Below are 13043 nucleotides of genomic sequence, written 5' to 3'. Positions count from 1 at the left end.
GAACAATTCTTGTTTGTCACTCGCTTTCACTGTTCTGACTGACGTATTCCTGACATGTTCAAGGACAATTTAGCCGTGCATAGATAATAATACTTAATTATATAGGTAATATATTTATTTACATAAAACTCATTATTAAACTTATTAGATACTAAAGTTTATTATCGAAACACAATAATACGTATTTAGTAAAGAATAATAAGTTCGTTAAATTGTTATCTGTCGCAAACTTTAAACGCTTCAACGCTGTTAACAATCTATTGTTCTTGACTCTGTCTAGGTTACATGTATCAGCATACATTCTTAAAACGCAATAAAACATACGTATAATAAATAATTGTTTAATCGTTGTATTAACAAATCTATTTGAATATATGAATATTGCACAACTATCGACGAGCATTGTAATTTCATAACTATTCATCAAATTCGTTGCACCTATTTAATTGTAAATAGGTTACTTTCGTCTACATTAAACGTTTCTGAAGATTCGAGCCGCTCTATAGTACGGTCAGTGTCATAATTATTCTGCGCACCTAAGTTGCACAATCGTTAAGCGCCTTAGTACGCGAGTGAGTGAGATCGAGAAAGGGAAAAGTGCCAGCTGGCGACATTTCTTCTTATTTGAAACTAAATACGAATGAATTGGTGATCGCGTTAAAGAAAGATAACAGTGGTGGGGATAATTCAACGGAAAAGTCTTTTGGATATGACACATTCAATGACAGAGTAAAAGATACATTTCCCTGAAAGACTCTATTTAACTGAAGATGGTTACCACTAGGATCAATTCCTATTAGGAATAAGGCTCAGGGTATTTAATAAAATAATAAAAAATAGAATCGTTCAAACTGATACGATTCGAACCTGCACGTATTCTTTGAAATTCCCATTGCATTAAAAGAAAATTTGACACCGGTCGCAAGTAGAACGAGACACGAAAAGAATGTTGGTTAAATCGACAAACACGGTGTAGACCTTCGGAGCTTGGATGAAACGCGATGAGGTGCGGGATTCAAGCTCCTCGATAGTACCTTAAGAAACCTTAGAATGCGATTCGCCTCTCTTCCTGCTGAACAACCACTGTGGACTATATTTGTTTGCCCCATATAATCCGTGAAGTGCATTATTGCACAAGACGTTTGCAACAAAATATGAAGGTTGTTCTCACCTCGGTCCTAAGTATCGTTCCCTCAACAAGAACTTCGATATATAAAATCATTCTTGACGCATAAATCACTGATAGCATTAGGTGTTGTTTATTATAATTTAAGAAATATTTTCTTTTTAATATCTCAGGGAAAATAAAATTCTTACATCGGTCATAAACTATCCATGTTTTATGTTTTCTTTTCATGTACATTGTACACGAGAAGTATTACTTACGAGTTTAAATCACGAAACCTTTGTGAAAACTATAGAATACAGTGTACGCAAAAGTAATCACTTAACACGATACTCGTCTTTCTTGTTAGATTGACATATATGGTATATCGATTTTCCGAGTTTTGAATATTAAAGTACTTACATATGATAAAAAAAAGCAAAATAATATCCGATTGTTCAATTTTGTACATAATATTTAAAAAAAATAAATGGTGTATCTGAAAAGATGTGTACATTAATTTACGAATAAGCTTTCGAGCAACTGAGAGAGACCTTTGCTTTTGTACCGTCTCGCTCACCTTCTTTTCAAGTCCGAATATTACATCAAAAGGTACGAAACTTTAATTATTTACATCTTTGAAACTATCAAGTAACTACGCCTAGTATTTCATATTCATCATTGAGGACTTGTATGCTATCATTTTACGAAAGCTCGTTAAAATTAAAGTCGAATAATTGGGATACCTTCCATGTGAAACTGAGCGAAGAAGACATCAGCAAGTAAGTTTCGCATTACATGTGCTCGGTGTCTGAAACTTATAAATTTCGACACTAGTTCGATAATTAAAATTCTGTAGTTCAAGTACTTATAGTTCACTTCATGTTCGAATTCAGTGATATAATAAAAATCCATGTTGTATCTTCCAATTTATTAAATTGAATAAAAGTTAATATCGAATTGATTTGTATATTTACTATCGTTTATGGCGAACGTATCGTAAAAGTAGAAATTGTATTTCGAGGGAATTCACTGTAACGGTAGTGGTTTCTAGCAATTAGCTCAAGTTGATCTCATTACAGTATTTTTGGATCACAAAATAAAAATTTTGGTTTACATCCTAGTGTCATAAGAGGGTGTTCGATTCCATTTGTTTCTAACGATAAGTAATTCAATCATATAACGACAATAACACCAAGATAAGAATGTAGTTGATAGTGTTTGAGGTTTCCTCTTGGAAAATCGATTTAACGTTTCGCCAGACTTGTAGCTAGCTTCATAAAGGGGTCAGTTGACACATGGATATCATGTGTTGTGCGGTTTCCATTTATTTAGAATACCAATGTTCATGCCACAGACCATTGATTATCAACTACAGATCTGCAATCGACCGACCTCGGTTTCGAGAAAATTGATTTCAAACCTTCGTAGAGTACTTAACTATGACACAGTCTATCAAATATTATTATGTTTGGTTCTAGGTGCGCGATAGTGTTTGGATACGAGATATTGCCAAATATATCGAGATAAGAAACAAACGTATTTCAAGAGTTGGTTCAAAGTTCAATTAATATTTAAGCATATTTCGTATTTTATTCAGCTCGATCAATAGCGTAGTCGTATAAATGTTGATAAACACGCTAATTGTTCAAATTGTTATTCGACGAACCTTCCCCGACTGAATATTTTTTATTACTACAGATATATTATACATAGACACAATTTTTTTTATACATAATAGTTATATGCATTATTGTGTGCCTTTTTAAAAGGTGGACACTATTTACTTATAAGCAATTTGCTCTAACTCTTTCAAGTTTTTCCTAGAAATAAATGGATGCAAGTATACTTTATTTTCCAGATAAGCTCACTGGAAAATATCGAGGGAATGTAATAACAAGGTATTGGATTTCGTGTACCGAACTATTTTTCGCTGCAGGTTTGTCTCGGATAATTTTTCACAGCGGGTACCTTACCACCAGCTCGTCGACTCACCAGCTCGCTGATAACGTTTAAAATACAAATTGTTTCGATCGATGAAGTCTTCAGTGTTTACAATAAATATTTTCAATAAAGTTCTGCAATAATAGAACCGTTGTCAATAAATCCTGTGCTTTATTAAAAAAATTAAAAATAGAATAGTCTTCGGTTATGTGAACACGTTTTCCCCGTTTGCAAAAAATTTTTAATTTTACATTCCGAAAGAGGAATTTCTTGAAAATTTCATAACTGATGTACCGAATGACTCGCTGCAAAATGAGCATAAAAATTTCATGTCGCTTAAATCTGTCCATTTATTCGTAAGTGGAAAACATTAATTAAAGAAATCATGGTTTTCGTGAGAATTCAAAGGACACATAGAAACAACAATACATTAGTTGTTGGTGGAACCTAATTACAAAATACGTACCTTGAAAGTACGGTATAAGTTTGCACAACGTAATACCGAAGACGAAGTTCTTCAGTATCTGCCCGAGAAGTGTGAAAGGCATGCAGAAGACACCGAGCAGCAAATCCGAAACTGCCTAGAAGTTAAGAAAATGAATTTCAAACTTCTGCTTAATGAAAATGCATTGAAGACGTATGACATTTGAATATAGAAACACATTGTAATAATACTCGATCGATCGAACACGTATTATATTTACGACATTTTTTCTTAATGCCTATCTACTGTCTCAGGGAATGCAAAATTTTCATACATTATATGTAGCAAACAATACGTTTCAAACATTTTCATTTAAGAAGAAAGTTCAATTAGCTTATACAAAGGACTTTTATGGACGCGAAATGAAAGAAGAATAGATGACTTTTTACAGAGTTGCGTGCTCTTGAAAAGTCAATATTAACAAGGATTCTTTGGTCTTCGAGTCAGACTTTAAAAAGTCATGTACTACAGGTAGCGCAGAAGTGACTTCTTAATAAGTTACATGATAAATCACAAGTATAATTACCTAAAATTTCACAACTGTATTCGGACACAAATGAATTAAATTTTCTCACAGTAGATCGATGTCTGTGTTCGAAGAAACTACTTAATATTTCTTTTACGGCAGACAGCTTTCTACCGTACTTGTATTTATTAGCACAGCATTGCTAGTAAGTCAATTAAAAGTTGTAAAAGCGTAAGTAGTGACTTCATTTTGGAAGAGTGTTTCGACGTTCCGATATCATTGCAACTAGCTTCATTAAGACTCTCAAGGATGGACTAATACTGAAACATGATTATAAAGGAAGTGCTCTAGATAGTGTTTAAATTATATCTAATAATGTTAGAATGTTTTGGTATTATCAGAGATTCCTTATATTTACAAAATAGCAGCCATTGGGTTTGCTTATTATTTTGACGTGTCTGAGTAATAATTATTATTTTAAGTTCATTGATGCTCAGTTACAACTGTTTATAGTTAAGCCAACACTGATACTTTTGCAGTTATGCGTTCACAGTTGTTTTAATTCTTCGTATCTACATTTTTTACTCCGTCAAGGTTTATACATTAGAAGTATCAAATGAAAATGAATTTACCTATAAATTTCAGTTAAAACACTAAAAATTTGTGCAAATTTTCTACTAACAAAGAATTCGAAAAAATTTGTTTAAATGAAATTATAATTTGTATCCTTGAAAATAATATAGGACTGTTGTACGATAAATGTTACGATAAGTCTAACTTATATTTCGTCATTTAGCTTTGATCAATTATAGAATTTTAATACCTTGCGAGTCAAAGTTTTATCAAGTCATCTGAAATATCTCGATTGTGTATTCACTAAACGTTATTCCGTATAATTAAATCCAACGTGTGAGTGACAGAGTTGAATTAACTGTGATTTTCGTTTAAATATGCATTAATATTTCTATATAAAATGATTAAATCTAGATTGAAAACACACCAAATACATCATAAAAAGAGAGGATCGCAGCAACGGACAAGAACAACCACCAATTTATGAAAAAAAAAAATGTCAATTCGTTTGAAGTAAACATTGATTCTGCCCACAACTACAAAAAAATGTATTTTTTTATACCAGTGCTCAGTATTCTCAGAAATCGTGCAAAATGTAAAACGCATAACACTAAATCGTTCGAAACAATCGTTTGTAGTCTCGTATGCAAAGTGTGAAACAGAACTTATGAACACTTCTCCGTTAATAAACAACCATGCATGTGAAATAAAGAAAAGAATCGGTACCACGAATAATGAATGTTCCAACTGGCTGTTGAACGGCCACATACATACACCAACCAGTCTTTCATCAAACTTTCAATACGTCAGGTTTTATGGTAACATTATACTAGCATGCAACACAACAACAGAGATAGGAAAAGTTCTTACATGGATAAAAATCTCGACTAACGAACAAAAAGTCACGAAATTTCTCATTCTTTACGGGTTGAATGAATAAATACAATTTAAATTATATAATGAAATATTTTTTAACGAACAAAGTAAAATTAAACCGCCTTATTTATGTTCACTTATCGTTCAAATATTTATTCTTTACCCTTTAGATAAATGTCTTTTTTTTTAATATATTCAAATTTCAAGTCGATTGGCTGAGTAACTTTTGAGATATTTTTAGAGATTGTGTGCTAATTTATTTTTAGTTCAAAATTAATTTTATTTTTTATAAAAGAATATTTTAAAAAGAAGAGAGATTTTTCAGAATGCAATACTTTTCGGATAACACAACGTTCGAATAGTAGAACAATTCAGATAAAAGAAGTTCAGGTAATGGAAGGTTTATTATACTCGTGGGACCTAAATTAGAATACTACTTTATATACCTACGACTTTTGTTCCCAGTGAACTTTCATATTCAAAAGTGGAACACATTATTTCCGTCCAAAGATTACGGTAACAACGATACTATATTATTAGATTGCGAGATACGAAACGATCCAAGATATCGCCTCTAATTCTATAGGAAAATCTAATCGATATACGCGCCAAATTGAGACATTTTCAGCACAATTTAACATAAGTACTGTGACAGTTTCCAGACACTTAAGGGGAATTGGTAAACTCGGACAGCAATGAGAATCAAACGCGTCGGTGATCCGGAGTGTACAGTTCGATGCTTCAACACTATTCCATTGAATCATTCTTGAATCAAATAGAGATCTGTGATGAGAAATGTATGATAATGTATGATAATTGACGCAAATCTCCTCAAGATATTCATGAATCACCAACGTCCATGTCGAAATCAATTTTACTGGCCAAGATATTAACTATACTGCTTTGATCTACGGTTTACATTATTTACTATATGTTCTAAAAACAAAGAAAATTTTACTGTGAACAAGCGGAATTATTCCACGAAAAATGAATATAGAAACAAACAGTTTTAACAGAAAATATTTAATTTCTCTTCGTAACAGTACTCAGTTATACGTGTCACATTTTTCAAATATTTGTAATTTATAAACACAAAGGCAAAGAAGTAACAGTATCTTAAAGTATGATTAACAGTATTATGTTTAAGAGTACAAGTTCATGATGTATATAGTTCAGAGGTTCAAAATATCCTGATATTGAAAACTAATCTAAAAGTACACATCCTATTTTCTCTACCAACCTTCTCGAAGAGTTGAAGGTGTAGTTAGTACGAAGAAATCCAACAATGAATTTTACAGCAATTTCCTGTACCATGCAACATCTTCGAAATCCTTTTACGTGGTACTTAGAAAAATATTTTGAAAATTTGTTACACAATCAGTCCCTTATCATAGTAAATCCATTTGTAAATTTACAACCAATTTCATCACTTGTATGACAAGCTTGCAGGATTTTATACTTGTTTAAAACAGTTTTATATTTTTCAACCAATCGATTGGCTAATGTTTTATTTTTGAAACGTCACGTGTACTTCTACGAGGAAAGATACAAGAACGTTTTATAAAAATTGAATACGAAAATTAAAACATGTTCCATGCACCAGATGTAAAATGTCGTCTAAGAACATAAGATAACCTCGATGTTAGAAATACTGCTTGTCGTCCGCAGGATTGTTAATGAATTCGTATCATAAGTCTCCATTCTTTTAGCAAAAATCGTTTATGTATAACCGTACATCGCTGGTATTCCATTCAACGGAATTTTAAATTTCTATAGTAATAACTGATAGTTTAAAAAAATTGTAAATACCAGTATGTAGATTCGTAGTTTGGATAATATATAAAAAATTCAGATTCACGCTCATCGTTATCTATTTTCTCACTCGTGTAACAGCACGTCTGTAAACCACAACTCTCGAGTTCGGATAAAATTGAAAAAAAAATGTTCCGTGCTCGCTTCGTGCTGGAATAAACTGTTCTTCTCCAGCGGAAAGCACAATCCATTGAACTTCACCAGAAGAGCTAAAAATTCGATATCGAGCCTTCGATAGAAATGAGGCATGAAATAAAAATTGAGCCAATTTAACACGTTCATTGATAACGTTACATAATGTAATTTAATCTACCTTCTAATATCGTCATTCAGTATTAACGTGGTAGATTAATCGAGCATTTACAAACCAGAAAGCTTTAGATTAAATATACGGCTGTTAGCTAGAAGTAGGTGTTATATCACGAAAGTGACGAAACTCAAGGGGACAATATGTTTTACAGAAATGAACCTTATGCAATCTTCATACAAAATTCTCTTTGAACGTAATAGTCTCAAGAGTATTTAGCAGAATTCTTGGATCCGTTTAAGGTTTATATACTTTCGAGAGCTCTCAGTTCCAACGATTAATCTCTAAAGTACTGAAGTTATTACTCGCACAAGTAAACGCTTATAAATAAAACCTAAACCCTTTTGTATAAATGTTGAAGTACCATTGTTTTATCTCCAAGAAACAAGTTTCGTTTGAAATATGTTGAAAAGAATAGAGTCCTTAGTAATCTGTGCTTTGCATCGTGCAATGGTTTTCAATCCAGTCGAACATCTATAATAATTATTGATTAAACATAAAAGCAATACATCTTAACTTCTACGTGATTCAAAGTGCAAGTTACTCGTGCTGCATTCCAACCAGTACAATATATATCAAAGCCGAAATCATGAACGAGATGTAACTTTTAACGTTAAAATTGATATTTTCCAAAAGTTTAGAGCTTCTTGGAAAGTTTATCGGGTATTTGTTAGAAGTTAGGTTTCATGATCACTTTATTGAGCTTGTAAATAGAAAGTAGTGTGTCGATGGAGAGAGAGGTACATTGAGACTAGGTGGAAGGTATTCATCTAACACTTACGAAACATCAAAACGGACATAACTCCAAAGAATAGTATCTCGACGAATAAAATTCCTGCATGTGCATTTTTCATCGGACATGCTACATCACAATGAATAATTGACGATGGAGTCTGAGAGTGTGATGCGGACAAAATAAGAGATACAAAGAGACGTAGCAACGCAAAATTGAAACGAACAACAGGTGGACATGACTGTCTTTTCGTTTCAATTCGATTTTATTGCGTTCTTTGGGTTCGTATTATACCATTTTCAGTCTATTTGGAATTTATCGTTCAAAAACCGAAGAATACTTTGCAAATTTATTAGAAGAATTTTCTGATTATAAAAGCGATTTTGTGTATCATTATTGATGTAAAAAACAGAACGAATCATGCATTGATGTAACAATATCTATGGCAGGAATTTTTGATGCTGATTCTGCATATGCTGTACAGAAACGGAATACTGTAACATAAACTAAGGTTATCAATTATATGAACACATCGAATATATATTGAATCCGACCGTAAATTTCGTATTTCAATGGACCTATCTAACTAGTTCAGCGATTGTTATATGTCTTTGGTCATTTACGCGTATTTTGATCTAGTTTTCGTAAAATAAATTAAATTAACAACTGCAAGCAATGCAGTAACATAACCACTATTAAATTTACTATATTTCTCTCTCTCTCTCTCTCTCTTTCTCTCTCTCGTTCGCCGAGGAAAAGATGGTTTGTGTACGAATCATTATTTTGGCGAGGTAGGTACGAAACATAAAATATGAAACATGAAAGCTGCTACAGAATAGGTGGAATCAGAGTGCACAATCATGTTTCAGCGATCAAGATCGGTCGATGAAAACGATCAAAGGAAGCTACTCGGTCAGAAGCTGACTAAAACTCCTCCTTTTAGGGATTTACCATGTTTTCTTGGCCAAATTTTGGCTTAGTATAAAATACTGAAGCAGAAGCACTAACATATTCTATAATCAGGTATATACGACATATGGTTGGATAACAAAATGACAAACTTCGTTTATTTAATGTTCTATTCTTATTGGAATATTGGACGAAGTTTAATAATTTTACTAATTCTTCACTTTTAGTAAAACAAGTCATAATCATGGTTATAAATGATTGTTTGAGCCATTTTGACACTGTGATTTTGTACAATTATGATTAAGAAGAAATTATAAGTGATCTTAAAGAAAGACTTGCCAATCTATATTCACATAATACTTCTTAGAATGTTTACACGAATATGAGTAGAATAAATTTGATTCTATAATTAATAGAGTTATTTTAAATTTGTTACACTCAAGTAATATTTTTGAGAATTTCACTGTATGATGACTACACTCTATATTCCACATTCGAAGCGGTAGTAATTTCACTGTTTCATTTCGTGTACATAGATTTATTAAATCCTTTCTAAATGATGATTTGCATACACTTTATTTAATACCTCTTTACACAGAAAGCAGAGAAAAAGCTGTAAATTAATTCTAGCACTATAAAACATCTTTCTGCCAAGGAAGCACAGGATTTTATTAATGCTGATTGTGAAAAGTTTTAAACGAGGAAACTACGATTATAAAAGCTACTTCTTTATTTTTTAAGACGAGAAAGGAGGAGAGATCCAGACTATAAAATGCTGTAGGGTACTACTCTTCAAAAAAGTGAAGCTAGGCGATCGATTTACAACGAGCGAATCCCTAAACTTCGTTGTTTAATCATTTTTCATCTAAACCAGTGTATGCGCCGAAATAAAAAAAAAGTTTCTTTTAAGAAAAGTATGCAAAAAACTTTTTAAGTACTAACCACTGAAATCATATTTTCCACATGTTCCAACACTGGACATTCACTGAACTTCTTTTCAATATCTTACGATACTTCTAATCTTATTATTTTTTACATCTTAAACTTTCACAAGTTAATGGAGCTTTTCCAATAAATAACAATAATGCATTTTCGATACTCGCCACCTCTACTCGATCAATCGTTTAGTATTTGCTAATATTTTTCACCGGTGACTATCGAGATAACCTTGGTTCAAACAATGCAATTTTGGGCTTTCCCAGTATGTTCTTCTCACGGTGTTACTACATAGTAACAAACACTGCAAATGTACTATTCAAAGCTGGAAAGAAGACAAACGGACCGGCATAGGGGCAAAAGGGATCCCTGGCTCGCTCCACTTGTCCCCATCACACAACTAACAATAAATAATACGAATAGATGTGATCGCTTTGGTCAATAGTATGTTACAGCTGAAATTGTGTATCAATAAAAATGCGCAGCTCGTATCGAACCCACATTCCTTAATTTTCTTTTTTTGCTCTAAATAGTATGCACCTTCCTTAGAAATAATTCCAATAATTTTCTCATTTCCAATGACATTTCCCGAGGAGCTTTCGTATACCGATTGTGACCTTTCCACTTGGAATTATCGCAACGCAATAAGTAACACTCGGTAACAAAGTTTCGCGAAGACTGAATTCCTTTCAGTGATGCTTAATAATACCTATATAGACCTCAAGAAATATATTGTCATTTTAAACAAAAGTTTTTGGTCGAGTAAGATCCCAACTACTGCTTAATTAATCAAACCTACACTAAAGATTCTAGATGCATAAAAGGACTGTGAGATGAAAACAGAATACATTGGCGTTGAAACGTTTTATTATACGGAGCAGACAATTGTGGATACATCTTTTGTTTAAATTAATATAAGCCATGAAACCTGCCGATTTTAATTTTATTGCAGACCTTACTGAAATGTATCAAAATTGCTAACATCGGATGTGTCGTTCCTAGAACCAAGCAAGATTGGAACGATATATTTTCTTTTATTCCCAAAAATAGAGGAAATTATTCAGCTCATCTGATATAAATGTCGTGGTATAAACATCTCTCACCGGGTATGTGAATAAAAGATACAGAGAGAGAAACTCTTCAGCGCCATATTTTGTGCGAAATACGAAATTTGATATTAAAGTTTCGGCCAGTCATTGATCGTTGTACAAACCGCTTCCGATAAAATTTCGGTTGCTACTTTAATAATATTCCTTCTCTTAGTACCTACTTTTCAAAGGTATTCAGCACTTTATAGTCCGATAGGTTTAAACCTGGATTTGTAGTAGGTCAATCTCTCTCAGAAAGCTTTCCTGAACGCTGAAACGTTTTTATGTAAAATAACTTGGTATACCTCACATCCCTACTTCAATTTGTTTGAGTGGTTGAAAGAAAATAATTGATGATATTATGTAACATAAAAAATCACTTTCTTTAATTGTAAAGTCAAGGACGCACTTGATTATGGTATCGAAAAATAAAATTAATATATTATATTTGTACAGTAATAATGTAGGAATTGTATTTAAGTAAGTAGCGATGGTGGTTATAGAACAAGGGTGAATACAATTCTAGGATACACGTGTATCGAATGATGTAGTAGTGGGAACAAAATATTAACAAATCGCACAATTAGTGACTACCCTCACTACACTGACTACGCTAACTACGCTATTCCTTGTTTACACGACGCGCTTTTCCAACAAGGGCTCTCAATGACTGCCAAAGATTAAAAACTGCTCTAAACGCTCTTCTCTCAAACCTTAAATCTTCACACGCATTCATTCCCTTTCATTCTAATCCTCAATCTCTCTCACTTGAGACATCGGGTCACGTTCGCTTATCTCAATCGTTCGTCTTTTCCAAACACTCTTCACTTTCTTCGGATCACACACATTCCCTCTCGCTTTCACGCTCGGTGGTCTTGTACGACCCCCTGTGAAGGGTCGCTCGTGCCCTTCGGGGAACCTGGCGACAAATCGGCGTTAAAGTGTTTACCGCACGCAATACATTCTTCCAGGCGCTCGAAGCAGGCCCATGTGGGAACGGAAAATTCCAATACCACGATAAGCTATAAACGTTTCGATTCTGGTTTTGATTCTTCTGCATTGTATCGATCACTGATAAGAAAAAACAAATTGCGTATGGTACGAAAAAAAATTGAACAAATCGGTATGAATAGGGAATAAAACACAAATTCTCGAACGTTTAACTATGTTTTGTTTCATTCGTCGAACTCATACTGTAAATTATCATTGATTTCTCTAATTACTAATTCTCAAGTATATTGCACGAAACAGTACGCGGTGAAATATTCATTTTATGTAGTATAATCTTTTGTCTGCATAATAAATTATTACTAATTCTTTTGCGCACTGTTTATAAAATTCATGTATAATATTTCGTTATCACTCCTTATTGATCGTGGATAACTTTTCTATTATTAATCGACGACATAATTTGTTTCTTTTAACTTTCGAACGGCAAGAAAAATTAATCGTTTGTACATTTGTCACGATCGGTGAAAATTGTAGACTCTGTCGTCAGTTATTCTCATTTTAAATACTATTTTTACCGCAACACAATCTCTATAGATGCTTCCTCGATTACTTCGCAAATACCGATACTTTTCAATTTGACACCGGTTTTGTTCTTAAATTTAATTACCTTGTACTAGCAGTAATATCAGTTTAGCACGCTTAAATTGATTAAGTATAGTACATTATCGTTAATTTTACTGAAAGAATTTATGGTGAGGATATATATGGTTGTCGTGTAATTATACTATAATGTATTTAAATTGAATTTAAATAAGTATAGAAAATCCATGATTAAAGAACTTTAGTTAAGAAAACCAGA

The 13043-nt window shown here is 32.7% G+C and overlaps 1 protein-coding gene across 1 annotated transcript in view; it reads right to left on the bottom strand.

Moving 5' to 3' along the window:
• Positions 1-13043, bottom strand: part of LOC143144373 (cholecystokinin receptor type A) — a 49018-nt gene that overhangs the window by 19952 nt on the left and 16023 nt on the right. Inside the window, exon 3 of the mRNA XM_076306704.1 lies at positions 3516-3630. Within this exon, the coding sequence (XP_076162819.1) occupies positions 3516-3630 (115 nt within the window). The remainder of the gene's footprint in view (positions 1-3515; positions 3631-13043) is intronic.

Source organism: Ptiloglossa arizonensis, chromosome 3 (assembly GCF_051014685.1).
Source record: "Ptiloglossa arizonensis isolate GNS036 chromosome 3, iyPtiAriz1_principal, whole genome shotgun sequence".
Taxonomy (NCBI): Eukaryota; Metazoa; Arthropoda; class Insecta; order Hymenoptera; family Colletidae; genus Ptiloglossa; species Ptiloglossa arizonensis.
The sequence above is the reverse complement of the archived record's forward strand: the minus strand, read 5'-3'. Positions and strand labels throughout refer to the sequence as shown.